Source organism: Spironucleus salmonicida, chromosome 7 (genome assembly GCF_000497125.1).
Source record: "Spironucleus salmonicida strain ATCC 50377 chromosome 7, whole genome shotgun sequence".
In the NCBI taxonomy this organism is placed as follows: domain Eukaryota; phylum Fornicata; order Diplomonadida; family Hexamitidae; genus Spironucleus; species Spironucleus salmonicida.
In genome coordinates, this window is record NC_090602.1 from 1,026,000 (window position 1) to 1,053,359 (window position 27,360).

General features: G+C 39.6%; 22 protein-coding genes and 1 pseudogene across 22 annotated transcripts; 13 read left to right on the forward strand and 10 right to left on the reverse strand. All coding sequences in view use genetic code 6, as the record gives it.

The window, feature by feature from the left end:
• Positions 1–42: 42 nt before the first annotated feature.
• SS50377_27366 (uncharacterized protein) lies at positions 43–1,137 on the forward strand (the record flags this gene model as incomplete). Its single annotated transcript, XM_067911157.1, has 1 exon — positions 43–1,137. The coding sequence occupies one exon, from the start codon at positions 43–45 to the stop codon at positions 1,135–1,137; it is 1,095 nt and encodes a 364-aa protein (XP_067761844.1).
• A 53-nt stretch (positions 1,138–1,190) lies between these two features.
• Positions 1,191–4,436, forward strand: SS50377_27367 (uncharacterized protein; the record flags this gene model as incomplete). The annotated part of the gene is made up of 1 exon (XM_067911158.1): positions 1,191–4,436. The coding sequence occupies one exon, from the start codon at positions 1,191–1,193 to the stop codon at positions 4,434–4,436; it is 3,246 nt and encodes a 1,081-aa protein (XP_067761845.1).
• Positions 4,437–4,504: 68 nt separating this feature from the next.
• Positions 4,505–5,041, forward strand: SS50377_27368 (V-type proton ATPase proteolipid subunit; the record flags this gene model as incomplete). Its single annotated transcript, XM_067911159.1, has 1 exon — positions 4,505–5,041. The coding sequence occupies one exon, from the start codon at positions 4,505–4,507 to the stop codon at positions 5,039–5,041; it is 537 nt and encodes a 178-aa protein (XP_067761846.1).
• A 624-nt stretch (positions 5,042–5,665) lies between these two features.
• Positions 5,666–7,375, forward strand: SS50377_27369 (Cysteine-rich membrane protein 2; the record flags this gene model as incomplete). The annotated part of the gene is made up of 1 exon (XM_067911160.1): positions 5,666–7,375. The coding sequence occupies one exon, from the start codon at positions 5,666–5,668 to the stop codon at positions 7,373–7,375; it is 1,710 nt and encodes a 569-aa protein (XP_067761847.1).
• A 6-nt stretch (positions 7,376–7,381) lies between these two features.
• Positions 7,382–8,194, reverse strand: SS50377_27370 (uncharacterized protein; the record flags this gene model as incomplete). Its single annotated transcript, XM_067911161.1, has 1 exon — positions 7,382–8,194. The coding sequence occupies one exon, from the start codon at positions 8,192–8,194 to the stop codon at positions 7,382–7,384; it is 813 nt and encodes a 270-aa protein (XP_067761848.1).
• A 190-nt stretch (positions 8,195–8,384) lies between these two features.
• On the forward strand, positions 8,385–9,149 carry SS50377_27371 (uncharacterized protein; the record flags this gene model as incomplete). The annotated part of the gene is made up of 1 exon (XM_067911162.1): positions 8,385–9,149. One exon carries the CDS (start codon positions 8,385–8,387, stop codon positions 9,147–9,149), a length of 765 nt encoding a protein of 254 aa, XP_067761849.1.
• A 5-nt stretch (positions 9,150–9,154) lies between these two features.
• SS50377_27372 (uncharacterized protein) lies at positions 9,155–9,724 on the reverse strand (the record flags this gene model as incomplete). Its single annotated transcript, XM_067911163.1, has 1 exon — positions 9,155–9,724. The coding sequence occupies one exon, from the start codon at positions 9,722–9,724 to the stop codon at positions 9,155–9,157; it is 570 nt and encodes a 189-aa protein (XP_067761850.1).
• Positions 9,725–10,012: 288 nt separating this feature from the next.
• On the reverse strand, positions 10,013–11,080 carry SS50377_27373 (uncharacterized protein; the record flags this gene model as incomplete). Its single annotated transcript, XM_067911164.1, has 1 exon — positions 10,013–11,080. The coding sequence occupies one exon, from the start codon at positions 11,078–11,080 to the stop codon at positions 10,013–10,015; it is 1,068 nt and encodes a 355-aa protein (XP_067761851.1).
• Positions 11,081–11,115: 35 nt separating this feature from the next.
• Positions 11,116–11,622, reverse strand: SS50377_27374 (uncharacterized protein; the record flags this gene model as incomplete). The annotated part of the gene is made up of 1 exon (XM_067911165.1): positions 11,116–11,622. The coding sequence occupies one exon, from the start codon at positions 11,620–11,622 to the stop codon at positions 11,116–11,118; it is 507 nt and encodes a 168-aa protein (XP_067761852.1).
• Positions 11,623–11,698: 76 nt separating this feature from the next.
• SS50377_27375 (uncharacterized protein) lies at positions 11,699–11,932 on the forward strand (the record flags this gene model as incomplete). The annotated part of the gene is made up of 1 exon (XM_067911166.1): positions 11,699–11,932. The coding sequence occupies one exon, from the start codon at positions 11,699–11,701 to the stop codon at positions 11,930–11,932; it is 234 nt and encodes a 77-aa protein (XP_067761853.1).
• Positions 11,933–12,012: 80 nt separating this feature from the next.
• SS50377_27376 (Sentrin) lies at positions 12,013–12,294 on the forward strand (the record flags this gene model as incomplete). Its single annotated transcript, XM_067911167.1, has 1 exon — positions 12,013–12,294. The coding sequence occupies one exon, from the start codon at positions 12,013–12,015 to the stop codon at positions 12,292–12,294; it is 282 nt and encodes a 93-aa protein (XP_067761854.1).
• A 4-nt stretch (positions 12,295–12,298) lies between these two features.
• SS50377_27377 (uncharacterized protein) lies at positions 12,299–12,631 on the reverse strand (the record flags this gene model as incomplete). Its single annotated transcript, XM_067911168.1, has 1 exon — positions 12,299–12,631. The coding sequence occupies one exon, from the start codon at positions 12,629–12,631 to the stop codon at positions 12,299–12,301; it is 333 nt and encodes a 110-aa protein (XP_067761855.1).
• A 1,634-nt stretch (positions 12,632–14,265) lies between these two features.
• Positions 14,266–14,880, reverse strand: SS50377_27378 (6-phosphofructo-2-kinase / Fructose-2,6-bisphosphate 2-phosphatase; the record flags this gene model as incomplete). The annotated part of the gene is made up of 1 exon (XM_067911169.1): positions 14,266–14,880. The coding sequence occupies one exon, from the start codon at positions 14,878–14,880 to the stop codon at positions 14,266–14,268; it is 615 nt and encodes a 204-aa protein (XP_067761856.1).
• A 21-nt stretch (positions 14,881–14,901) lies between these two features.
• SS50377_27379 (Hemolysin III family protein) lies at positions 14,902–15,705 on the reverse strand (the record flags this gene model as incomplete). The annotated part of the gene is made up of 1 exon (XM_067911170.1): positions 14,902–15,705. The coding sequence occupies one exon, from the start codon at positions 15,703–15,705 to the stop codon at positions 14,902–14,904; it is 804 nt and encodes a 267-aa protein (XP_067761857.1).
• A 62-nt stretch (positions 15,706–15,767) lies between these two features.
• On the forward strand, positions 15,768–16,490 carry SS50377_27380 (ATP synthase subunit D; the record flags this gene model as incomplete). Its single annotated transcript, XM_067911171.1, has 1 exon — positions 15,768–16,490. The coding sequence occupies one exon, from the start codon at positions 15,768–15,770 to the stop codon at positions 16,488–16,490; it is 723 nt and encodes a 240-aa protein (XP_067761858.1).
• A 49-nt stretch (positions 16,491–16,539) lies between these two features.
• SS50377_27381 (Hemolysin III family protein) lies at positions 16,540–17,352 on the forward strand (the record flags this gene model as incomplete). The annotated part of the gene is made up of 1 exon (XM_067911172.1): positions 16,540–17,352. The coding sequence occupies one exon, from the start codon at positions 16,540–16,542 to the stop codon at positions 17,350–17,352; it is 813 nt and encodes a 270-aa protein (XP_067761859.1).
• Positions 17,353–17,362: 10 nt separating this feature from the next.
• Positions 17,363–18,214, reverse strand: SS50377_27382 (Alpha/beta hydrolase family protein; the record flags this gene model as incomplete). The annotated part of the gene is made up of 1 exon (XM_067911173.1): positions 17,363–18,214. The coding sequence occupies one exon, from the start codon at positions 18,212–18,214 to the stop codon at positions 17,363–17,365; it is 852 nt and encodes a 283-aa protein (XP_067761860.1).
• Positions 18,215–18,418: 204 nt separating this feature from the next.
• Positions 18,419–21,958, reverse strand: SS50377_27383 (uncharacterized protein; the record flags this gene model as incomplete). Its single annotated transcript, XM_067911174.1, has 1 exon — positions 18,419–21,958. One exon carries the CDS (start codon positions 21,956–21,958, stop codon positions 18,419–18,421), a length of 3,540 nt encoding a protein of 1,179 aa, XP_067761861.1.
• Positions 21,959–22,082: 124 nt separating this feature from the next.
• Positions 22,083–22,490, forward strand: SS50377_27384 (Cofilin/tropomyosin-type actin-binding protein; the record flags this gene model as incomplete). The annotated part of the gene is made up of 1 exon (XM_067911175.1): positions 22,083–22,490. The coding sequence occupies one exon, from the start codon at positions 22,083–22,085 to the stop codon at positions 22,488–22,490; it is 408 nt and encodes a 135-aa protein (XP_067761862.1).
• Positions 22,491–22,814: 324 nt separating this feature from the next.
• Positions 22,815–23,777, forward strand: SS50377_27385 (Neutral sphingomyelinase; the record flags this gene model as incomplete). The annotated part of the gene is made up of 1 exon (XM_067911176.1): positions 22,815–23,777. One exon carries the CDS (start codon positions 22,815–22,817, stop codon positions 23,775–23,777), a length of 963 nt encoding a protein of 320 aa, XP_067761863.1.
• A 1,173-nt stretch (positions 23,778–24,950) lies between these two features.
• Positions 24,951–25,370, forward strand: SS50377_27386 (uncharacterized protein; the record flags this gene model as incomplete). The annotated part of the gene is made up of 1 exon (XM_067911177.1): positions 24,951–25,370. One exon carries the CDS (start codon positions 24,951–24,953, stop codon positions 25,368–25,370), a length of 420 nt encoding a protein of 139 aa, XP_067761864.1.
• Positions 25,371–25,373: 3 nt separating this feature from the next.
• SS50377_27387 (Deoxyhypusine synthase) lies at positions 25,374–26,252 on the reverse strand (annotated as a pseudogene).
• Positions 26,253–26,939: 687 nt separating this feature from the next.
• Positions 26,940–27,359, forward strand: SS50377_27388 (uncharacterized protein; the record flags this gene model as incomplete). Its single annotated transcript, XM_067911178.1, has 1 exon — positions 26,940–27,359. The coding sequence occupies one exon, from the start codon at positions 26,940–26,942 to the stop codon at positions 27,357–27,359; it is 420 nt and encodes a 139-aa protein (XP_067761865.1).
• Position 27,360: the final 1 nt, after the last annotated feature.

The following is a 27,360-nucleotide window of genomic DNA, read 5'->3' on the forward strand; positions in this document are numbered from 1 at the left end:
TATTTTTACAATTATTATATGTTTATAATATGTAATTGTAAAATGATTCTGTGCGTATAAAACATTCTTTTTAACTGCTTTTCCGAGCGGTCCACGATAACCAAAAGCAAGAACCGCTACCAAATAACGCTAATTCCGCTCCAAAGCTGCGGATTCGACGCACAGACCTCAAAAATCGCACCGAACAACGAGACGCAGCACGCCTTCAGCACCACCCTGACGGTAAAGTACAGGAAGCCGCTCCACTTTCTCAACATTTCGAGCGATTCCACTCATTACATCCACGTCTTCCGGCCCGGCTCCTGCCTCTCGGACGCGAAATTGCGCATTCGGGCCTCCTACGCGGCGCTGCAGATTCCGAATTACTGCGCGTTGTCGGGGATTGAAATTCTCGCGTTTTCAGGCGCACGGCACCCGCTCCGCTTCGAGATTCTGCGGCAGAACCCCGAGATTTTCGCCGTTTTGCGGGAAGGACAAATTTAGACATATGGGCATATAATAGTTCGAATGGCTGAAATTTCATATTAAATGAATATATAAGATATAATATTGCGAAATGGATAAAGTAATGTTATACTCTAAATCGGGCCTGGAGTCCGGGTTTTTTCTGGGAATGAGTAGCTCAGTGATGTTAAACTGGTGGCTAAGTCCGTGAGGGGGTTCGTGCATGAGCTTCAGGTGCATTACGAGGCGGAGGGGCTCGGTTTTCAGAAATTTATAAAAGATAATATTATACTAGAAATAAGCGTTTAGAATGATGGATAATACGCATATATAGGAAAGATTGTCTATCGTGAATATTTAGTGAAATACACAAAGAAAAATGGATGTGTGAACTTTAATGTAGAAGGAAACAACTTCTACCTAGTATATAGCGATTAAATTCAATACTCTAGTAAACCTTACTTTTGTGGCATTGAAAATTTTACAGCCCTTATTGTTTAAACAAATAATTCGACACTTGAACTGTATCCAGACCATTCTGATCATTAATACATCAAAGTAGAAGACTCGTATACTTGCACAAATCTTATATTAATTTTAACATGTGTTGGGTTGACACTTATTTGGTACCGATATTCTCCAGAAACGGTAGAATTTGATCACGAGTACAATGATGATTATATTTATGAGTGAAATATATATTATTATATTCTATATAATGATTATCTCCAAATTTGAATTCCATAATGTCAAAAGTTGTCGTGGACGAATAACATTTAATGAAAATGATCCAAAAGGTAGAAGAGTAGCAAACTTAACTTATGGAATTAGCTTAACTATATGAGTCAGCAGATGATGCGAATAAGGCATCAACAGAATAATTGGTACAGTTTTAATAGTAAAATGAGAATCTTGTTAGTTCTCTAAAAATTGCTTAGGATAAATTAACTTAAAGCGAGGAACTACTACATTTTCGGGATAAATAGTTAACTGTTTTGTAGAATTAGTTATTAAAATTCACGCATTCTGGGCTTGTTCCAGATTAAGCATCATTTGTTGGACTTATTCCCCCTTCATCACCAGAAAATATGAAATAGGAGCTTTAAATGCTTAGAGATTCACTGTAATTTACTGGGATATAACATAACCAGCCTTTACAAGTAACTACCTAAAACAATACATATAAGGAAGAAATCGCAGCATTAAACAAAAAGGTTGAGGATCTGAACTTTGAGTTAAATGAAAATAAATTTAAGAAAAGTGATATGTCAGAAAATGCTGTCGTTAAGTAATTAGAGAAAGTGATTAACGATTTGCGTGAAGAAAAGCAAGAATTAGGTAAGGTAGTGGAAATTTAAAAACAAGAAATTTAAAACCATGAGTAACTTAAAGGTGAGTTTTCATCGCTTTAAATGATTAATGTTTAGTAAAATAATGATCTTAATGAAAAAGATAATGATATTATGCAGTTTATTTAGGCTATTTCAGAATTATAGAGCGAAAAAAGTGAGATTGAAATCGCCATGTAGATGATGAGTTAATAAAGTTAATTTAGCTAGAACTAACATAATAGCATTACAGTTAACTAAATGATTTAATCTGATATTAGTATGTAAAACGCTGCAATTATGTTCAATATTGATTTATAAAATTTAGAAACTGAAATACGTAGCTAGTGTGAAGATAAATCTAATGAAATTCTTAATGAATTACTCTAAGATTTAACATAATATACTACTTTGTAGGTAACTAAAATGTCATTTAATAAAGTTGTTAAAGAAATTATTTAAAAATAAATTGAAACGAACATGTAATTAACATAATATTAGAACTCTAAATTTGAAGAAACATAAGTATCATAAGAGAATAAAGTTTAGCTAGATTAACTACGAAATGAAAACTTGACATATTAAAATTAGTTAGAAAATGAGAAAAATAACGCGGATATGATAAAATAATAAATTGATGATAATTTAATAAAAATTAGGCTGCTACAAGAAGAAATTGTTTCTTAAGCTTAAAATATTGGTGAAAAAGAACTAAGAATAGAAAATTAGTCATAAAAAATCACGGAACTAGAAAGTATTCTAATTTAAGCTAAAGGAAATTTATAAAAATTTGAAAATTTAGGAGAGAACAATTAAACTTTACTTTCTGAAATGAATAATTTGACAAATGAAAACTAAGGATTGAAAGTTGAGCTTTAGGTTGTTAAGAATGCCCATTAAGAAATATCTAAATAAACTGAAATTCAAGAAAAAATGTATAAATAATTATAAGATGAACATGCAAAATTAGATTCTTTGTTACAAGATAAATTTAATGAATCTGAAACACTGAAAAATACACTATAAAGTAAGGATTAATAGACAAATAGTTAGTCGTAGTTATAATTAGATTAAATTAATTAAATAACAGTTGAGATTAAACATTTAAAGTCATAATTAGACGAAGCTAATGATTTACTGAGAGAAAGTAATCGTGACTTAATGGACACAAAATAATAGCATACTAGAGCAGAGGCTATCTTATCCGAAAAGGATAATTAAATAATAATGGAAAGAAATAAAAATCTTTCTTGTGAAACCTAAATAGCTGGGTTCAAGGACTAAATTAAAACATTGGGTATCACTATGGATAAACTTAGAAATGAAAAAGAAGAGCTACTATTGAAATATACTGATCTTAAAGTTGAAAAGAATGTGCTAGAGAATGACAAGCAAAATGTTGATAGTTAATACAAAGAAAAGCTTACAAATTTAGAAAAAGAGCTGTAAATTACCTAGTCATAAAATGATGATTTTAATAAAGTCTTAACAGCTAAAAACTAAGAAATAACTGAACTAGAGGTGGAATTAAGAAAATATGTAGCTTAATTTAATGAAAAGAATCTTAAAGTTGAAGATGTTACAATGTAAAAAGAAGAAGAGGTTAATAAGTATGAGCTACTTATTGGTGCATAAAAGTCATAAATTAGCGAGATTGAGTCCCAATTAATGAAACTATGTTCAGAAAATTAATATTATATCGATGAAAAGATGCTATTGTAGAAAAATATTCAGTAAAAAGATACATAAATACAATAATTATAAAACTAAGTATTCTAATAAGAAAAATAAGTTAAAAATTTGTAAGTAGACTTAGAAAAGGGTAATAATGAACATAATAGACTTAGGAGAGATCTAGAACATACAGAATTAGAAATTACTCGTCGAGAAGAGTCTTTCTTGAGTTAAACTGAACTTATCAAAACTAAATTTGAAGACTATACTTAAAAATAATTGGAACGCGAGATATCTAAAAAGAATTAGGAAATATCTCGTCTTTAGACTAATCTTGAGCAGAAATAAGGGGAATTTGACGCAGTTAAGTAGGATTTTACTCATAAAATTAATGAAAATACGTAAGCACTTAACTAAATTGACGTTATCAATAGAAAACTTATATAATAAGAATAGTTAACAGCAAGAATTAGATAAAATTCTCAGGAAATGAAGGAATAGTATGAAAATAAGATTAATAACTTGAGGTAAGAAAATTAGAGAGTTGTTAATACTTTACAGAACAATGAGATGAATTTCAAACTATAGGAGACATAGCGGTCAGGAAATTTAAGAGAAGAGTATAATAAATAAATAGAATAATTAGTTGGCTAATTAAAAGATTTATAATTAGAGAATGAAAAAATTAAGGTAAGAATTTAAATGGAAAATGTAGAAAAGGAAAGATCCTAATAAGAAATTTCTAGAATTTCCTTAAAAATGAAAGATGCTGAAGATGAACTATAGAAATAACTGAAGGGTACGGAAAAATATAGAGACCTTTACAAAAAGGCATATTAAGTAGTGGAAAAGATGAAAGAGAAAGAAAGAAGTTAAAAACAAGTAATCGATGGATTGGAATAACGAGTAGACGAGCTAGCTAGAAGGTAAGCTAGTAATAGAAATGAAGGATATAGTAATAAATCTAATTATACTCCTGGAGCATGGTGATATTTTTGACTTACTATGATCTATATAATATTTATTATTTCCACCTCGTTCCAATCTAATCTAAAAAAATGACTAGTGAAATAGTTAATTAAGGGGCATGTCCTTATGGCTCAGCCATGTTTTCTTACCTAGGTATGGGTGCAGGTGTTGCATTGTCATCTCTAGGCTCCGCCTATGGTACTGCGAAGGCAGGAAAAGGTGTTATTATTTCTGGAATAATGAAGCCATCATAGGCTATGAAGGCTACACTCCCTGTTATTATGGCAGGAGTGTTAGGTATTTATGGTCTCATTATAGCAATTGTCATTAACTCATAAATTGTTAAATATGAAGCTCCACCTTATCCAGTTGGTGCTATTCCTCTTCTTTCTTCTCATGCTCATCTTGCTGCAGGTATATCAACAGGACTTGCTGCATTTGCTGCAGGTATAGCAATTGGTATTTCTGGATCTGCTGGTGCCAGAGCAAATGCAAGAAATCCCAAACTTTTCGTAGTCATGCTTCTAATTTTAGTTTTTGGGGAAGCCCTAGCTCTATATGGATTGATTTTAGGTCTTATATTATGTTTTAAGAGCGTAGGTCCTGAAACTTGCATTATTAAGTGATATTTTCTTTATAAAGCACCTAAAGATATAGCATGTAATTATATTGAGATATAAGTTAGTTATATCCAACATATAGGCGTCCAGCTTTAAGAAGTTTTAATCGACTCTCAATGTTACTGATTATTGATTTAAAATATATAGTATATCCGATTATTATTTTTATATGTTAATAAATAATTTATAAGTATATTGTGTTATTATATTAGAATTAAATTTTAAAACGTAGACAACCAACAGTTGTAACTATTAGCTGTAATCAATAAAATCTATCTATAACAACAATATTTAGGTCTAATTGCTAAAAATAAATTGTATATTTATCAGTTTTAATATAAATTTTCAAGCTTTTATACGTAAACTAGTACTCGTGATTTAAAAAAAATAAATGTAAACGAAATTATTTATATATAACTAAACCTAATTTTTCAATATCTTTTTGTTATTAACAAACTAAATTACTAATTTATATGTAATTAAAATCATATCCATCGAAAAACTGATTAGTGTGACTTCTCTTTTAACTAATCGAATTTTTTAATACATTACTTATTATTCATTAAATTTTCGTTTGAAATAACATAACTCATATAATTATATATAAATATAAGATATCTCAATTCTAAAATGGCAGCTAATACCTGCATTACGACACAGTCACCATACAACTGCAATACCAATACTTACTGCCCCAACACTCTCCCAGCTGCAGTATCCTCATGCAAACCCTGCTCTGAAATCACAACCTTTGATATTGGCTGCAGCTGTAATACCATTATGATTCCAGCATGCACCGGCTGCACCGGAAACGATTGTGCATCCTGTGCGACTGGGTTTACCCTGTTAAACAAGTAGTGCAGCAAATCCTGTACTAATAACGCAGAATGTCCCGCTGGCCAGTATTGCAAGGACGCACAATGCATTCCCTGCCATAGTGATTGTCTAACATGCAACGGTGGTGCAGACAAGCAGTGTGCCACCTGCCGGTATGGCTACAAGATTTACGGTGGATACTGCGTTGAAAAGCTACCCTACGAACTTTTCTGTCAAAGCGACCAGGAATGCGAGCTAGGCTTCCGCTGCGACGTAACAAGCAAAGGCTGTATGAACTGCTAGACATACATCGACTCATGCAATTGTGCCATCACTAATTGCGCATACTGCGGTCTCGACGGAACATGCCTGAAATGCAATTCCAAGAGCATGAAGGTGAAAGACCTCTGTGTTCTGATCAAATCCAACGAATGCACAGATGATGTAAACAACTGCCAGGATGGCTACTACTGCCCGAATACGCTCACCATAAGCGCCTGCCTGGTATGCAATGATATAACGCCAGAGTTCAGCTGCAAATGTGGTACGAATTTGTTCGCAAACTGCAAGAAATGCGCTGGGAACAACTAGTCGTGTGAGTAATGCTAGAGCGGTTTCCAGGACGCCGGCTGCACGCAGTTCACTTGTGCGACGAAACCGGCCTTGAACCAGACCTGCCCGGGCCCTAATGGCACCCCCACTACCTGCGCCACCGAACCCCCGTTCAAAACACCGTGTATGTGCAATCTAGAGAACTGTGGAAACTGCAATCTAGAGGACGCTACGCAATGTGGAAGCTGCATGGATGGATTTTAGAAGAACGAACACAACAAATGCGTCATCAAAATCTGCAAAGAAAAGCTTAAATTAGGCGAGTTCTGCCACGGAAGCCATAATACGCCTGAGGTCTGCCGTTCACAACTGGAACCATGTTTTTGTGGGGATGCAAAGTTTTGTTAGACATGTGCGAGCACCAATTTCTGCGAAAAGTGTGTCGTCGGGTATACGAAATCTCTGTCAGGAGAGTGTGTTGCTGAGTGCACGGACCTGAAAGACGGCATGTACTGCGATATCTAAAATACAGCGCAGGCGTGCTTATAAAGCTAGTTTTTAGGCTTCTGTAGATGTGGAAAGAGTATTAATTGCGCTTTCTGCGAGGACGACGGTGTCTGTAAGTAGTGCTTTACCGGCTACTAGCTAGATGGCGGTGACTGCTTAAAATGTATCAGAACCTTCGAATTGGTGGAGGGGCGCTGCGTGCTTATTCCTGAGAATTCAAAAACTGGATGGACCGTGGCTGGAATCAGCATTGCAGTGTTTTTAGCTATTGCTTTAATTGCAATTTTAGTAGGGCTATGGATGTTTGGATATTTAAGGAAAAGTCAAGCTGAAGCGGTAATGGAGGAGACTATCACTGAGACTCCTGATGTTCAAACAGGCCGAAATAATGGCAATAACCTCCTTCCTCCCGTTGAAGCCGGCAAGGACGTAGAACTCGGAAAAATAGCTTTAGAGCAAAAGTGATAAATTTCATTACTCAATATGATAAATATCACCTTCTAAGATCATGCTATTACTATCTTCTGTTTTATCGTAGAATATTCGTTAATCATCCGTATTTAATTAGGTACCTACCTGCTCAATGATAAATTCAGTTATCCGCTTAATTTGATAGACTACACGTTAAACTTCCTTATTATTTAGCTCTTATGCTAGCATCCAAGGGGTTTAACCGCTACTATCCCTTTGTATCATTGCTATTCTCAGTGATTTAATAATATTGTTGTTATCTATAAGCTATTAATAAATTTATAGTAAAAATTAGTGGTTTTCAGACTTAATTGCCAAATGCAAAGGATTATCGAGATCAAGATTTTAAACAAAAATTAATGTTTTAACTAAAAAATTATCGCTAGATACCACTCTAGCCCCCATCGTATGAAACCATGCTGATGAATGCAAACATGATTAATTATTCCTATCAAATGAAACTTTCATCTATTTTAATCTATAGCGTTGAAGAATATAATCAACAAGTTAAATATTTTCAGATAAAGTTGCGATCGTCAGAAGGTCAGCACCCTTGAAAAAAATATAGCCTAGATAATGAAATTTTGACCGAATTGTCCTCTTAATGGCGTTTTTATGCTAATTAATAATGTAAAACGCAATATTTTCATTATTGAAAAAAATTGCATAATGGATAATTGCGAATCCGTTGATGATATTATTCTTAAGATTTGTATGCTTGTTGTCAGTCTTCTCCAACTTCCGTGCATTTAGGGTATAAATTTTATCGAACTAACACTTTTAAAATAGTTTAAACACTTTAGGCCGTAACATTATTTAGCGACAGACAATGCATTTAATTATAATATTATTAAATTTATATAATATGTAAATTTTCTCAAGTAATTAACTTATTTAGTGTATTAACTATATTGACATTACTTAAATTTAAGGAATATTTCAAAATATTATACATTATTTAAATCATATAATATTAGTATTATTCAATTTTTCACTCCCCGAAATGGACCAAATTCCACTTGCTATCGATTTGATAGAGTACTATTTATCGCCCCAGAACCTCATTTCCGACAGACTGACAGCGATGCTCCTCAAATCCAACGATAGCGGCATCGACCTCTACTACATGAACCGAAATTACCCAAAACTACGACATTTCCAAATCCCGACACCCGATCTTGCAGCCCGCCTCAAATCCTCCCAATTGCTCGTTATAACAGCGAAAGACACCAAATTTTTCGTCAGACCGCGCAGCCTCGAAACGCTCGAAACCGCATTCGTCTCCAACGCCCCGCCGCTGCTCCCAGCGAAGCTTCTGCAACAGATTGTCCCATTCAAGCTCGTACAGGCCCAGAACCAGCTCCTGGCCGTCCGGGCAGAAGGTCTCAAAATCGCACCATTCCGCTCCGTCGAGAAGCAGCAGGAGGCCTTCCAATTCTACCAGCAGCGGCGCGTTCACAAGGGAAATTTTGAGGCGCTTAAGGAGCAGATTCTGGCGTTCCTGGAGGTCACAGAAAGCGCCAGTTTCATGCCCAACACCGTCCTGAACCAGCAGCAGAAAGTCGTCAAAATCATCGATTTGGGCGACGCGCAGAAAGCAGCCGTCCAGGCCGCCTGCGAGCGCTTCGGGAAGGTGAAGTTCATGCGCTACAGCTGCGGCGGGCGCTTCGCGCAGGTCTTTTTCGACGGTGTTTTGCAGAATTTTCCGGAAATCGAAGCGGGAATTTCCGTCGGCGGGGAGCTCAAAAGCGTCGTGGTCATGAAGTGAGGCGCTCATTCGAGTTTCGACTGCAAAATGATGTTCGCTACCGCCCGGAAAATCAGGACCTGCGGGGTCACGTTTTCGGCTTTTTTGAGCGACTTCGCCTACCCGATCGACTGGTTCTTCACGCAGTGCAGGTAGTAGTTCTCCGCGTCTCCGCCCAGGATGTTCGCCTGCAGCATCGTGTTCTGCATCGATTTCAGGAGGTTTTCGTGAATTTCGGTCGGGTCGCGCAAAATTGACGACGTCTTCAGCGGCAATGCGCCCGCCTGCCTGGTGGTTTGTGACCGCGCCGTTGGCTTCGAAATGAGCAATTTTTTGAGTTTTATAAAGTGTATCTGCGCCGCCGTTATCATGATAATCTTGTCTTTTCCGCTGAATTTGGAGTCTTGCAGTTGCACGTCGATGAGCTACTTGTAGAAAAACTCGGTGTCCTCGACGTGCACCTGCTCGACCAGTGGGGAGCTTTTAAAGTTCATAATTTAGGGCAGGAAGAACGATACGCTGTCCTTCCGAGCAGTGCTAATTTGCTAGGGGTTCTGGGGTTCGTTCAAGGCGGAAACCTACCTGCTGAACTGCATGATTGAGTCTTTAGAAAATTTAAATTTTTGTTGCATTCTATGTATTTAGAACTATATAGTAATTTTAAATAATATGTATTATATTTGTATAAAACTGAAAATCAAGTTTTGCTTTTGCCACAGCTGGTGCAGCTTAAATTTCATGATATCTGTTTCTGAACTTGTCTATTTTTCTACCGATGCTCAAATTTAGTCTATTTGCCAAATTTTGCACTAAATTAATCTTGGGCGCCCCTGAACCTGGCTATTCACTATTAACTACCAAACCAGTATCCAACCCCAGCTCCCTCACTCGTGCATCCCTTCGAAGTTCACCTCCTTCCGCATTATATCAAACCCGAAACTGTCCGTTTCCGCAATGCAGCCCGCGAGTGCGGCCCGCAAAGTCGCAATTTGCTCCTAAACGGGCACCGTTTACTCCCCAATATCCCCATTTCGCTCTATTTCCGACCCACTTAGCTGCCCCAACATCGCACCAATCTACTGCGAAATCGCACCCAAATCAGCGTTTCCGCAACTCCTACGCTCCGGTTCTTGCGCCCTGTCCACGATCTGGACCCCGCACATTTGCTGGAAAACGCTCAAAATCGGTCCGAAAGCTGCAGTTCTGAGCCCTTCAACAGCCTGTCGCGCGGCCGACAAAACCGCCTCTGCGCTGAAGTCCGTGAGGCTGTTACTGCGCACAAACACGCTGAACACAGCACCGAGGAGCCCCAGGACGTGCTGGTCGCTACGCAGAAGCGTCGGAAAGAGCCACACGAAGTCGTCGAAGCGGCGCAAATCGGCCACAAGGCGCCCAGCGATTAGCGGGGCAACGTCCGCACCGCACGTGCGCAGCTTCCGGTACATCTCGACGTTGCATACCTGGAACGGCTTCGCAAAGTCGAGCCGTTTTGGCGCGTGCCAGAGGCGCGCTATGAGCGGCAGAACCGCGCCGATCGCGGGCACCCTCAGAAACGCGAAGGGGTGCACCGCGGCTACCTTAGCGGACTTCAGATCCTGAAAGTAGAGCCCGACTGCGAAATCTGCCAGTGTCGCTGCGTCCGCCGGGGGCTCCCTGGCGAGCCCCGATAGGAACGGCGCAAGCGAGTCAACGAAGGCGCGATAGGCTGGGAAGCTACGAGCTAGATGCCGGAGCGTATTTTTGGTGAATTCATCGTATGGTTGCGGCGCCAGTGAGAAACCACTAGCGGCCTCGCGCAGGTCGTCATCCCAGGCCGCGAACGCTGGGGAGAGCACACCGAGCGAAATCAAACAACGGGTACAAATTAGGGAGTTCGGGAGGCTGATCCGGACGGTGTCGTAGATCTCAGATGAGCGCATCTCGTAGATAAGCTCTTGCACGCAGTCTGCCATTTCTGGAGTGATTTGGAGGGGAAAATATACAATAATCATTTCTCGATTCGCGGCCTGACAAAAACCACTTTCTTGGTTGTCCCCATCAAGTCGGGTCTGATGTAGCTGCCCACGGCCACCGCTTTTCCGAGGTTCCCAGAGGCTCTTAACAAGCAGGATCTCAGGACACCGGTGTTCGCATCATCGCCAAAAACCTTACGCATGAGTTCGACTCTGACCTCAAATTCGCCCTCATCAATGCCTAACAAATCCCAAGGTTGTCTTTTCAGTAAGTCGATCCATAGCTGTTCAGGAACCAGCTGGATTCTCTGCATGTCATTCAATCTATCACAAGGCGTTGTCTAATGAATTTCCTGATCATCCATTTATAATTTCACAAATTTTGGGCACTTTGCTAAATTATATGTTGCTTAAAAATCCTCCTCCGCCTATTAAATGAGTTGCTAAACAGTAAATGATTCACCAGATAATAGTACAAATCGAAATATACCTTGAACCTCTGCTTAAAAACGTTTATACTATTATGGCTGTGGGTCACTCATTTAGGTCTGAGGAGCGGAGATAAATATATAAATTAAATATATAAAATAATTTAATTAGGTTCACTTCATTTAAATAATGCCTTATCGCGGGTTAGATTAATTTATAGCTTAGTCTAACGCAAATGTCACTAAAGTCTATGATTTTCCAGGAGATAGTTATGATGATCCAGTGCTCGTACCACGTGAACTGGCTGATGAAATATTTTAATGGTTAGAAAAAAGATCAAATAGTCTCAACGAAACCAGAGATCACTAATAGTTATAGCAAAGAAAAGAAGATAACTTTAAAAAGATATTCTTAGCTCCGTGACTTTCAATTTAGCTTCTATTATTAACATTAAATATTTGACTTATATATATTGTTTTGTATAATTGTCTTTTCTTTCAATAATGTCTGAAAATTAAGATATTAAGCCACAAGTTGACGAAGGAGAGAAAATCTCTATTAAAGTTTAAGATGAACATGAAAATTAAGTAGTGTATAGAATAAAGTAAACTACCCCTTTGTCTAAAATATTTGATAATTATGCCCAAAAGAATAACGTTAGAAAAGATGAATTACGCTTCTATTTTGATGGTAATAAACTCAAAGATACAGACTCAGCTAAATTAGTTGGTCTTAGCGAAAATGACACAATAGAGGTGTTAAGGCACTAAGTTGGTGGACAATGAAAAATCACTTTGTTCTTTATATAATTTTTGAAATTTGTGTCTCTAGTTCCTTCTATTACTCAAATTTTTAAGTTAACAATCCTCTTTCTTCTGTAGTCAGCGATGTTATTTTGTCTGAAGGAAATGTTTAGAATGTCTTGCAGTCCAAATTATCATGTTATTAATTTTAGGCTAATTGAGATCTTAATAAATTTATTTTTTCAAACTAGGAACTTATATCTTTTTGACGAGCATCATAGTTTGCTCTTATTGCTATATACAAATCTATAAACTTTGCTCTATCATCTTTTGATGGGTTGCATAATAAAGTAGCAAATTGCTTAACTGTTTCATTCATTTTAACAAGTATTTGTAATATTCGATAATATATTTAGAATACAGATTAATATTCATATAATACCATTATTCATTATATTATATATAATAATTTCACTTCTTTTACAAATGAGTAAATTATAAAATTAATGGTCAGCGTCGGCATTATAACTATTAGTTGATTATGTATCATCAAATAAAATTTAAAAGAGAATAAACTGGTCTAAAATCAATGATGTGCTACCACTCTTTACGAAATAGTAATGTTAAGTAAAATACAGATAGTATTGTTCATCTTCACTGCGAATTAAATTAGCTAAGAATAATTCAATCAACAAACTGTAAAATATATCACAGAAATCATTTTCGTTTTCTAGTGTATTAATATTCGATGACTTAGAACAAAGTCCTATAGAACAAAGCGATATAACCATCACTTTTCCAGATAAAACAATGATGTGAGTATTTAAGCTGATTAATACATCATATTTCTAGTTATTATTTGAAATAATTTGTCTATATTATAATGAATATTGCAAACTAAATGGCAATATCTTAAAACTTATACGGTTTATAACTGTGTTTTATTGATTATTTTAATTAATTTTTGACCAACATTATTAATAATTATTTATATATTAACTTCTATCTCTCAATAATGGCAAATTTTATTTCATTAACTTTTGCGACCAGACGAATTAACCATTAATCAATTTGACCATTAAAGTAATTTACAATAATCTAATATTTGAAAATATCTATATATTTTAATGTTCTAAAAAGTAATAATAACTAACTAAAATTTAACTGCATCATCTGATTTTTTTAAGATAAAAAATTGCTTTCAGTAAATTAACTAAAAATACATCTGAAAATATAACAATACTATAAAATAATTTTATTCTCCTAATCTATGATATCAGTAAAAATGTATTATAAATAAGAGAAATTAAACCAGTAACTGACTTCGCCTTTTTATTAGTTAGATTTTGACCCTAGACTAACTGTTTTATCCCAATATTATTTTTTATTTGTAATGCAATTTAATATATAGGACTACTAAATATAAGTGTATTTGATTATTGATTAAATTATATCTGTTATTTAGGACTACTCATTTTTATTTGTTATTTAAACTAAATTTAATTTTACTCTGAAATTTTCCGGATTACAGTATTTAAAATCTGTTATTTTACACATTATTATATCATATTGTTAATAATAGATGTAAATTAGTTTCCTATCCACTAATGTTTCACAATAAAATTGAGAAAGGTATTTTATCGTATGGTAATATATAAAATTTAATATTCTAATCTGAACTTTATATCTATAAATTAACTTGGTCCCTCAATTATACATATGCTAAACAAAATAAATTTATAAAGAATTAAATTTTATTTAATCCAAATACATGAATTAAATATAATTTATATTTAAATGTTAATGAACAATGTCTATGATTATTAATTTTATATTGTCTAATTCCATATAGTTTTATAAAATATATAAATTATACTCATAATTAATTTATTTTTATCTCTACTATTTACTATTATAATAATCAGGTCAAAGATAAAATGAAGATGAAACAAGTTTACTTCTATCTAAATATAGTATTAATGAAGTGAAGTTTATGATTATATATGGGATATATCACTTAATATGCGTCATAGAGTTCCAGAACCCGATGGTGAAGTTGTCGATGCCCGTCATAATTATCTTGCTCACCCCGCAGCCTCCCATGTAGAAGCTCCAGAACTTTCTCACGGGGGCCTCCGTGATCAGGCAGCCCAGCAGATTAAATACTGCACCGTGCGACACAATGCAGCACACCTGCTCGTCCGACTGGTAGAAGCGCACCAGGAAGCGCCGCAAGCGGTCCATCACCTGGTAGAAGCTCTCGCCGTTGGGGATCACCAGCTTCTCTGGGGCGTTGAAGAAGGTACTGGCCTGCTCGTCCCCGAAGGCCTCCAGGTAGGTCTTGCCCTCCCAGTCACCCCAGGAGATGTCGATCACAAGCTCGTCTACGACCAGCTCGCACGGCCCCTTTTGGGCTTCGTGCACCAGTTCTGCTGTCTGGAGGGCCCGGTTGACCGCGGAGCAGTAGATCCTGCCCAGCGCTACGTCCCGCAGGCACTCCGCGGCTTGCCTGGCATGGGCCTCGCCCTGAGCGTTCAGGGGGACGTCGACTCTGCCCCGTACGCGTGGAACTGGATCCGTGTTGAAGTCCGTCTCGCCGTGGCGCACCAGGTAGATGGTCTTGCTCATTTGTGGAGTGAATTATAAATCTCACGACTATTGGTACGGGAGCACGTACACCAGCAGGCTCAGGTAGTGCAACACGACCCCGAGGCTCACGCAGCAGTGCCAGATCTCGTGCGCGCAGAACACGCCCTTGACAGGGTTCGGGCGCTCGACCTGGAACGCAACCAGGCCGACGCTGTAGCACAGCCCGCCCGCGACGACGAGCCCCAGACACCCCCAGCCGAACTGCACCACGATCTTCGGCAGGAGCGCGAGCCCGCTCCAGCCCATCAGCATGTACACCGCGTTGAAGACGTTCTGGTTCAGCGTATGCCGTGTGATTCCTTTCAGCACTATGCTCAGGATCATTACTACATTCATGTAGTAAAAAACAGAGAAGCTAAATTGGTTGTATCCAACTAGTGCAAATGGTGAGAACGTCCCCGAAATAACAAAAAAGATACCGCAGTGGTCCAACATACGGAAGAAACGATAACAGCTAATCGAGTAACCCCCGAGCCCGATACCGTGATGCAGCGCTGATCCAAATAACATTCCAGCATTGGAGACCATATAGTATGTAAATGCGAACCTCTTAGATGGTGAATCTGCCATATATAACAAGTAAATTGTTGCAGCTGTTACAATAATTCCTGTGATTAGATGAGATATCCAGTTAAATAATTCATTAGTGCGAGAACGTGGTGAATAATTACGCTCTTATGTCCATTAAAATAGTTAATTACGTGTTAGAAGAGAAAAATTAGGGTCGTATTTGTTTGCAAACCCGGAATCAAACTCTGTCTACTCATATGAATCTGATGAATCAGAATTAAGATCCGAATCCATTTTCATAAATTAACAATAATATACTATATAATGTCTATGCTATTTCAATCTAATCTATCAAAATGGAGCAAATTATCCCAACAAAGGCGATGCTTATGTAACTGAAGACACGTCGTCTTTCAGCTGTTAGAGGACATGCATTACTGAAAAAGAAGGTTGATGCCTTGAATGGTCATTATCGTAAACTATAGGCATAAATTTAATAGGAAACAATCAAATTACACTCCACACTGAAAGATTCTTTTTGGTCATTAACTGTGGCATAGAGATCAGTTTCAGCTGATATCAATCCAATGTTAAGAGCTGCTGTTTCTCGTGTCCCTACTCTGTGTACTAGATCTACTATTACTAATATTGCTGGTGTCCGCTTACCATAATTAGAAATAGTAAAAACAGAGTCAGATATAGCTTTGGGTGTAGGTTCGGGTGGTGCAGGTGTGAAATGGGCACAAAAGGTTTGGGAAGATAGTATGGCTTATTTAGTTAAGGTAGCTGGAATGTAAGCTTCATTCTAAGCTCTTTAAGAGGTTATTTTACAGACAAACCGTCGTGTTAATGCCCTAGAGTATGTTATGATTCCAAAATTAGAAACTAATATTAAATATATTGAAGAGGCTTTAGAGGAGGACGAAAGAGAATCATTTTTCAAAATGAAAATGGTATCAAATAAAAAGGCACAAGAAATGGAAGAATAAGGTATAACTGATGTCGATGAGGGTAGAAAGACTGGATTGGTTCGTGGAATCGGCGAGGACTAAGTAGCCGAGGAGGATAATTTATTTTGAGCTTGTTTATTAATTTTTAATAATATAAAATATACAAATACAGTAGAAAATGTCCCTTGATGGAAATACAGACTTGAATTCAGACACCTCAGATACACTTCTGGAAACTAGTAAAGACGACGGCTTTCCAACTCCATTTGATCTAGATTTCGAGTCTTTCACAAGGTTGCAGCTCAAAAATTACTGTCAAATCCGAAACTACAAAATAGACTCCATTACGAACGAATTTTTCAACTGGGCATCTCATTTAGCTTCCTTCCTAGCCATATTGATCATCTCTATATACCTTATTGATAGCTCTGATTCCGGCCTCAAAAAATTTGCATTCTCGTACTACTTGTTCTCGAACTGCCTCATGCTCGGTGGATCGGTACTGCACCATGGAATTGGTTTAAATGGATACTCAATCGGTCTCTACCGCCTCTTCAGAATGGTCGACCATTGCGGCATTTTTTTCGTCATTTCTGGCACGTTTGCCCCCATAGCGCTCGTATGCTGCGGTCGTGTAGGCTTTGCAGTATTCTACTACCTGAATTTTGTAATGATTCTGGCGGTTTCGCTCAAGCTCACCACGCGCCACACACTGAACTAGAATGTCTTCAATTTCGTCTATCTGGCAATGGGCTGGAGCAGCATTTTTCTGCTATATTTTATTCAGAAATCAATCGGCTGGGGCGCGGTAGTTTGGCTTTTCTTTGGCGGAACGTCCTACAGCGTCGGGATTGTATTTTTTCAGCTCGGCAGGCCCAACCCCTGGCGAGGTGTATTCTGCAGCCACGAAATCTGGCATTGTTTCGTCAGCCTGGGGGTCTTTCTGATGGTCCCGCCCATGTTTAGCGTCCTGAAGTACGCGGAAAAGTGAGGAAATAGCGTCATTTGAACCAGTCCAGCGTTGCCTGGATCGAGTACTGTGGCAATATGATGGGAATCTCATGCAGCGTGTGCACGATTTCTGCGTTCTTGAAGACTGCCATGCTGGACTTCGTGTCCACGTAATTGTCGTTCGTCGCAAAGATGATTTTGACGTGTTCCTTCTGCTGTTCTGTGAAGTGGCCGCACCACGGAAAGTGGTTTACCTGCCAGAGCATTCTCTTTATCGTCTTCTTCTGGTTTCCCTTTTCGATGGTTTTGAGCGTTTCCTTCATGAGCTTTTATATATCTTTTGGCATGTACTAAAATGATCTAATCTGCATGTCTTTCTCGGCGCTTTTGACCCCTAGACTGTGAAATTTGGCTATAAGCCTCTTAATAAACGGGTTTTTTGCCATTTTTTCAGCCTTAGTTTCTATGGTTTTTACGCCAGCTGGCGTAAATGCTAATACTTTTTTGCAGCCATTAAACCTATCCTCAAGGGAGCACTGTACTGCCAGCATACCGCCCATAGAATGGCCAGCAATATAATAGTCTGTCAGGCTGAAAATCTGAATCATTTCAAAGATGAAATCCGTGAACACAGTTACTTCATATGATGTATACTCTTAAGTCAAGCCATGCCCAGGCAAATCAAACGTAATAACGTGAAAGTGCTTCTATAAATGGTTAATATAGGGAGCATACATTTCGATAAAAAAGTTAAAACCGTGAATGAAAACAACTGTTTTTTCTGCGCTTTAATTAGCCTCATACACGCGTGCTATCTGACCGCTTTTCATGGTCTTCGTTGAAAAGTTAACACTGGAAAGCTAAAAATCCTCCTTTGTCAGAGTTTCGAACTTATTCTCCATTTTTAACGATATCAATTATTTATATAATCTAGCATAATCTTAAAAAAAATTAAGTCCAACACGAATACAAACCCGTATATACTACATATTGAAAAAAATCGAAAACACAAATGCCAGAATCGGCCTAAAATTCATTACTGAATACATCAATTTACACTACTTTTTTCAAATAGCTGAATTTTCAACATAACGAAACCCGCAATTTCACTTTTTCCCCGTATAAACCTACCCCTCAAACCCGATATTGCAGGCCTTATTAATCAAATCCACGATTCCACACCGCAGAATGTTCATAAACTGCCCGGTGTGGCAGCTGACGAAGTAGTGCTCCCAGCCCAGCTTCTGGCTCGCGTAAACGTTCTCCTAGACGACCCGGAAGCTCCCGTAGCGGTCGTACAAATCGATCTTGTTGCAGACCACCAAACCGTGCTTTTTCTGCCCCAGAAAATCGATCATTTCGGCCGTAATAATCTGACTCCCGGTGCAGTCGTAGACGAAAATAACGACGTCCTGAGCCGCAAAAAGCGCCCTATATTGCTCCTGGACGAGCTGCGGAATCATGAGCTTTTCAAGCTGCGCCCTATATTATTCTTGCACCTGCGCCAAAATCCCGAGCTCGCGCACGAATCCCAGCTGCTCCTGGTGCCGCTCGACGAGGCCGTCCACGAGCTGCTTTTCCTGCAAAATGAAGCTGCTGACGCCGCTGAAATACGCGATTTGCTGCCTGAATTGCGCGACGGACGAGTTGAATTTCTGCTCCAAATCGGCCGTTACCTGCCCGCCGATCTTCAGGTGCGCGAACTGCGCCTGGTACTCAGAGACCGTTTTCTGCGCTTTTTCGGCCTCCAAAACGGCCGTTTCGGCCTGATTTTTCATGAGCGCGCAGAGCTCGCGGGCTGCTTTTTCGTCCAGGTGCTTGCTCTTCAGAAGCTGCTGGAAGAGCGCCGTCTGCGGCTGCAGGTAGTTAGCGGCCAAATTCGACTTCTGCAGCACGTCCCGGAGCTGCAAATACAGCGCCCCGAGCGCCTGCGTAGAGCGCTGCAGCCGCTCGTTCAGCGCGTCAATTTTCAGCTTTTAATTTTCAGAATTCACTTTGATTTTGGAAATCCGCTCCTTTTCCTTCGCATTTTCAAGTACGCCAAAAAAGCGAATTGGGGCGTCAGAAATCGTCAGATTTGCTGAGTCGCGAAACGGCAGCAGATTGATCGTTTTGGCGAGCCCGAACGGCGTTTTGAGGCCCTCGAGGCGCACGAATTTGACGCGCGGGATGAGCTGCTTTTCGGTAATTTCGGGCATCTGCTGGCCGCGGAAATTCAGCAAAAACGGCGCATGCCGCGCGTACAGCTGCTGCGGAATCTGCGCCAGCAGGTCCTCGTACTTTCCGCTCCCTTTCAGCTCGAATTTCGCATTTTCCACTCCTTTTTCTACAGCAAAATCGCACTTTTCGGTAATCTGCTTCCCGTCATTTCCGACCATTTCGACGCCCTTGATTTAGCGCAGAAACTGGTTCAGGATCGCGTCCGTGGCCTCCTTTTCGTGCTGGCTGTCCAGCGCGCTCTGGGTCAGATTCGCGCTGTCCATCGAGAGCCAGGAACCGACGGAAACGACGTCGTCGTCCTTCTGGATCACGTTTATGGCCTGCGCCTGGGAGCCCGCGTTCGGGCTCGTGTCGAACGTCCAGGGCTCCGAAATCGGCTGCCGCGGCAGGTTCTGGGCGCTGAAAGTCTGGCTTTCGCTGTTCAGAAGTTCGGCGATTTTTGCCGTCCGGAACGATAGCGAAAACGTGAGATTTGACGTCAAATTCGTGCCCCCGGAGCCCTCAAATCCGAGCACCAGCGCGGCGGGCGCCCGCGGGGCCGGAAACGCGTGCGCGAACGCCTGAAAATCGGCCGAAAACGCGTTATTTGGAGCTATTTGCGAGGGCTTCTGCTGGTTGAATTTTAAGAGTTCAGATAGCGCGAATTGCATGTTTAGGAGCTGTGGAATCTGCTGCAGCAGCGTGAGCTAGAACGTCAGATTCGTGTCGAATTGCTGTGCAAATTTTGTATACTACTGATAAATATTTTGTATATTGATATTATTATATTGAAAATAGTATAAACTTGAAACGAAGCTTTTTGGCAAATTGCTGGACGGGAGATTACGAATTTTGTTGATTTCGTGCATTTGGTCGCTGCAGATGCCGTTTTTGGCGTTAATTATGTCGATTAGCGCTTTTTGGGCCGCTTTTACGCTCAAAACGAGCGGCTCGTGGGCCTTAAATTCGCCGATTAGCACGTTCAGGTACTGGTACAAATTGCGGCTTCCGGAGCCGCCGAACGGCTCAATTACCTGGAAAACGGTCGCTATTTGCTTGTCCAGCGCTGAGTAGCTCATAAATGCGCCTTAAGTCGCGATTCCGATCAGCTGGCACACGCAGTTCCCGACGAACTTGAACACGTCCTCGCCGCTCTCTTCGTCGCGCAAAAAGCCCTCGTTTGAGATCTCTGCGACTCGGAAAATCTCAGATCTGCAGTTTTTGAACTCCTGGTGCCGGAATTTGACCAAATTGCCCACCACGAGCTCGATGAATTGGTCCTTCACCTGCTGCACGGCCTTGCCCATTTTCGCGCAGTTCTGTTTCGAGGGGTTGCTCTTAACGGCCTGCTGGAACACCTTCAGCGCCTCGCGCTTGATGTATCGTTATATCACGAAATTTGCAGCATTCGCCGTTTTTACGGCGTTGGAGGGTGGCGGCTGCATGTCGTTTTTGAAGGCCGGTGGAGCGTTCTGCGCGCCATCGAGCGCCTGCAGTAGCGTCAGCAGCGGTGTTTTGAGCTCCAGATCGGCCAGATTTTGACCGAAAATCGGGCGCCCCAGGAGGCCCGAAAACTGCGAATTGGGCGAGTTGGCGGCCAAATTCGGCGTCAGAACGCCAGAATTCAGCGGCTCCGCCGATGGCGGAATCTGCTACAAAAACTCTAAAAGCGGCGTGTTGAGGCTGAGACCAAAAAGCGCGCTCTGGGGCGTGAAAACCGGCTACGGAGCGGGCGTGGCGAAGGCGTTCAGCGCGGAAATAGAGCTGAAGTGGCGCCCGATTTCGCTGAAAACAAGCCGCCCGTCCGTGGGTCTCACCTGCGTGCGGGCACGGATCTGCGCGAACGGCGCCGTGACGAATTTCTGGGCCGAAATCTCGACGAACGCGGCCAGGAATTGCACGTCGGATAGTGAAATTTCGAGCCCGGGCAGCTGGAACAGGGCCTCAATCTCGCTAATAGCGAGCCCAGCGGTGGCAATGACGTCCGGAATTTGGAAGAATCGCAGGAATTCCGGCGCAAAAATTTCGATTTTCTGCGCCGATTTCAGGTCGCCGAAGGCGCTGCTGAAAAAGATTTTCGTGAGCAGCAGTATGTCTTACGGGTGCAGCTAGAGCGCTATCTGACACTTGTTCTGGAAAACTGACGAAATTTGGGCCAGTTTGAGCTGGGCGAACGCCTGCGCGATTAGCGGGTACGTGAAGTCTGAATTTTGCTCGAGGTCGAGTGACAGGAGGATCGAGTTTAGGGTGTGCAGGGGAATTATTAGCTGAATTTCTGTGTAGTTTTCAACGGCCTATTTTATTTCTAGGATAAGCTAGGAAATGGACGTCAGGAGCTTAAAAAAATTAGTGAAATTCTAGATATCTTTTTGGGACTGTTGGATGTTAGTTAGCAGAGACTACGTGTTTGCAGAAATCTGGTTAATATAGTCTATGTGGAGCGTCATTAGTTAAAAGAGCGATATGATATATAATAATATAATAAAAATTATTGCGATAAAAAATATTAACGTTAATTTATATATTTTATAGTAGATTAAATTTTGAGAGGATTTAACCACTTCACTTAAAATGTCAGGAATTTAAGTTCATGATGATACAGTTACTGTCTTTGATGACTTAAAGCTTAAGAAAGCATACGCCGGTATTACATTACGTATGTCAGAAGATAATACTAAAGTCATTGTTGATAAAACTTACCCTGTTGATACTACCTATGATGAAATCCTTAAAGATCTTCCGGAAAGAGATTGCCGTTACCTTATATACGATGTTAAGTATGAAAAAGACGGATGCTCCATGTCTAAGCTTACGTTGATCCTTTGGGCACCATCCACTTCTCCTACTAAGCCTAAAATGTTGTATGCAGCAACTAAACCTGCAGTGTAGTCTAAATTAACTGGTATTTAAGAATAAGTATAGGCTACCGACTTTGAAGAAGCCAGTTTAGATGAAATCATCTCTAAATTTAAAAAGTGAGCGTGAATCTTCACCTTTAGCTACTAATCATTATTGTGATGATAATTGATACCTTTAATAATAGCTACCCCTATTTATTACTATTTTTAAAATCATGCTGTGTCAATTTCTTTATCAAAGAATAGAGTAATATGTATTGTTAATATTAACAGCAATAACTTAGTTATTATTTAATATAATAAACTTTTCACATTTGTTTAATTGGAAACACAGCATATAATAGATTGATGATTATTTGTAAATAGTTTTTAATTGTAAAATCCAAAAGTCAATATTAGCAATAATATTACTTAAATAAAATATTTAATATTTATTTTCTACAAAATGAACGTTAAGTTACTTCAGTATAATATTTTCTTACGACCATTATTCGTTAATACAAACGGCGATGATTATACTGAATAACGAATAAATTTTATATTAGATAACATTGGTTAATATGATATTCTTTGTTTTTAAGAATTTTTTTAATAAAAGTCTGTGAAATAAATATGTGATAAGTTCAAGCATAAACTTACTTAATTAGGTTTTATTTATTAAATTGAAGGGCCTAAGAGGCGTATGAATCCAATTCGTATTTTAGACTCAGGTTTACTTGTCGCATCAAAATTGCCATTCATTTCATAAAATATTATAGAGTTTAAAAATCATGGTTACGGCAATGACTATTTTATTCATAAAGGTTTTATACATTTTCAAATTTAATAAGGAAATACTAAATTAGATATATTTAATATTCATACACAAGCAAGTTATTATCATCATAATTTGTCCGCATAACAATAGGAGACAGATAAATACTTTGTTACTAGATACAAATAGTTGCAGTAGATAAAGAAATTTGCTGATAAGCTCACCTCATAAAACATCATTTTTGTAGGTGATTTGAACATAGATTATTTTTCTTCTCCATACATTGAACGTGGTTAATACTTTAATTTTACCTCTTAGTTTACAACGGGTCCCAGGACGGATCCATCATTTTAATATACTAAAATGCTCGAAATACTTTCTGGTAAATATAAAATTATCGATGCATTTTTAGAAAGTTCTGAACCCCCTGTAACATTTGGTGATGGCAGTAAGCAAGATGATAAAATTATACCAGTTGATACTTGGCTCACGTATAAACCAGATTATCTTTCTATGTAGCGTTTAGATTATATTTTACATTATGACTTTCATGTCAAAGTTTCATGTTAATTGAAAAAATTTGAAATGAATTATCAATAAATCAAATTTGCTAGCGATCATTATGCAATTGAAGCAGATATTTCTTTATAGTGAACTCAAAAGTACATCATTCCGTATTATTTATTTACCATTATCATACTTAAATAAACTCATAGCTCATTATCAGTAGTTGAAAGGTGCAAATCATCTTAAATTCTATCTAATATTTAGTTAACTAGTTAATATGGCACTAAATTTATTAACTGATAAGTTTTTGGTGATCTAGGTGGTACTGATTAGATTAGTAGATGATATTTTGGCATGATCATTAATAAAATTTACTTATATATGACTTTACTAGTAGTTTGTATTATAATGTAGTTTTCCTAAAAATTTAAGCTAAATAGTGACTTTTTTAACTTATTTTAGATAATAAAGTTTTAAAGACTTTAAAAACTTTGAAACACTTAATTAATAAATTTAAATGAATAAAAATATAGTATATTAAAAAATAACTTGATGTTCCATTTTTAGATATATTCCTCGTCTCATCTACAATATTTAAATAAATTTTCATTTAGTAAAAATTTCAAACAAAATTTATTATATCTTTACTAAGAAGTGAATCTTAGTTTTCAGGAACTTAGAACTCTATAAATTAATTGTATTTTTTATGGTCTACGAATTAAAATAGGAAAGTAAATTCGATTTACCTAATATTTAATCGTACTCTTTGGATTCATCACGTATAGAAACTAATATTATATGTATATATGCTTAGATAAATAATTAAATATATTTTAAATATTGATAAATTACCATGAAGCATAACAAAAGAGTACTTTTGAATAGATATAAAAGAAAATGGATAGAATGAACTGATTTATAAATAAAAAAGATACTTGAAAGCGAGCCATGCGCGACGTCCGCTGATGCTAGTCTGGGAACCGCCCACTGCCAGCCTAATCTTGCTCCGTTTCCGGCCTGGGACGTACAGCTCGTTTAACCACCAGAGGTCTGGTCCTTCCGGTCCATTCCGCTGGGGACAACAGGCGAACCTAGGGCATCGGGGCGCCGCGCATAGCTGAGGGAGCGGGGCCGCAGATTTGAAGTAGAGGGCCGCGGTGCAAATTGGAATATAATAATATAATACTGCAAAAGGGGATCTTAGAAAACTTCACTTCCAAACTTCAATATATTGCTTCGATTTAGTCCCACGAACGATGAAGAAACCGATTCATCTGGATTAAGATATATCATGGCACCTGCTTATTTTGGTTTCGCCAAATGTAACTATCGCCTCGCGTGTATCAGGAGCCCCCAAAGTCTCCGAGATCCCTCAAAGCGCTTACCAGCCAGCCCTCCTTCGCTCGAGTAGTTGAAAGTCCCCTACCGAAGCTGAAGACGATACGCTTCATGTACAAGCGGTCGCGGAACCACGTTGCCTCGCCGCGCAAGACCGAGGCTAGCCTGATGACGTCTAGCCTTCTATCGGATATAGAGAAGAAACCTTCGTTCCACAACTATTACGAGAATGACTTCCACCAAACCGACATCTTGGATAACTTCAGCTTCAAGATCGAGAAGAAATTGTTTTCGAACCGCGCTACCTATTTCAGCGACCTGAAGAAAAAGGAGGTACAGGTGCGGAAAATGCTCGAGAAGCAGGAGCGCCAGCACAAGGGCCTGCCCGAAACTGATGATTGAATGTCACTTCTTGTAGCCTGCCTCCTCGTCGAGCCTCGTGCAGTACATCTCGTGGGCGTCCTTGTACGTCTTACGCTCGTATAGCTCCCTGTTCATCAGGTAGGCCTTCTGGAAGCATTTTTTGACCAGGATAGGGAAGATAAGTGTCGCATCCGCGTAGACCTTCACGGGCGTAGCATCCGCGGAAATCTTTCCCCAAGAGACAGCCTCCTCGGGGAGCGCCCCGGCGTCCGACCCGTCGAATTCCTGGGCCGTGTTGACGAAGACCGAGAAGTCTGCACCCTTCCCGGTGAACAGGTTGGCGTTCATGATGTGGTGCTTGCAGACTCCTCCACCTAGGATAAGGCAGCCGTTCTTTGGTGAAAATATGGCCTGGTTGTTCATGGCGCGAATATCTCCAATCACGTCAAGCACAAGCCCGGGTTTCTTGTAAGAGTGGAAGTAGAGCATGTCGCCTAAAGAGCCATCTGTGATCGCGGGGCAGAAAATGGGAATGTTGTTCTTATGTGCCCAGTACGCGATGCTACTCTCGTCGTTTATTTTCTCCCCCAGCTTATTGATCAGCCGAGAGGGAGTCCAGTGGAAGCCCTACTGCTGCTCGGCATGACACTCGTCGAAGATGGGCAGGATCCAGTCCTCGAACTTGCAGTAGTTGTCGTTGGGGACGATCAGATTGCCTATTCTGTTTAAAGACTACTCGCGCAACTTGGCACCGTTAAGGTTGAACTCTGCGAGGTAGGTAGGTGCGAGACACTTTATGAGGTCTTCCTCAACGGCCCCAGCGGTTGTAACAACAACGTCTACGAGTTTGTGCTTCACGAGATAACAAATCATCTCGCGGAGGCCGGATGATACTAAATTCGACGTATAGCCCAAGAAAATTTAAGCATAGATCTACTATATACAAAGTCACCAATAAATGCAAATTTAATATTTATGACTATTTTCAAAAAATTAATCCAAAAATAATGCTGTAAAATTTATGCAATAGGAATATTAAAGGTTATTACTCGCATTTAATGCGGGCTTGATCTCCAATCTACTGGAAGTTGGACGCATGTCAAAATTAAAAGAAGAACCTCAAAAATGAGGTTTCAATTAATTAAACTAAGAGTTATTAGCTACTCGGAGTTATCCCTAAGCTAAAAATCAACTAGGCGATAAGTAATAAATAAAAAAGATACTTGAAAGCGAGCCATGCGCGACGTCCGCTGATGCTAGTCTGGGAACCGCCCACTGCCAGCCTAATCTTGCTCCGTTTCCGGCCTGGGACGTACAGCTCGTTTAACCACCAGAGGTCTGGTCCTTCCGGTCCATTCCGCTGGGGACAACAGGCGAACCTAGGGCATCGGGGCGCCGCGCATAGCTGAGGGAGCGGGGCCGCAGATTTGAAGTAGAGGGCCGCGGTGCAAATTGGAATATAATAATATAATACTGCAAAAGGGGATCTTAGAAAACTTCACTTCCAAACTTCAATATATTGCTTCGATTTAGTCCCACGAACGATGAAGAAACCGATTCATCTGGATTAAGATATATCATGGCACCTGCTTATTTTGGTTTCGCCAAATGTAACTATCGCCTCGCGTGTATCAGGAGCCCCCAAAGTCTCCGAGATCCCTCAAAGCGCTTACCAGCCAGCCCTCCTTCGCTCGAGTAGTTGAAAGTCCCCTACCGAAGCTGAAGACGATACGCTTCATGTACAAGCGGTCGCGGAACCACGTTGCCTCGCCGCGCAAGACCGAGGCTAGCCTGATGACGTCTAGCCTTCTATCGGATATAGAGAAGAAACCTTCGTTCCACAACTATTACGAGAATGACTTCCACCAAACCGACATCTTGGATAACTTCAGCTTCAAGATCGAGAAGAAATTGTTTTCGAACCGCGCTACCTATTTCAGCGACCTGAAGAAAAAGGAGGTACAGGTGCGGAAAATGCTCGAGAAGCAGGAGCGCCAGCACAAGGGCCTGCCCGAAACTGATGATTGAA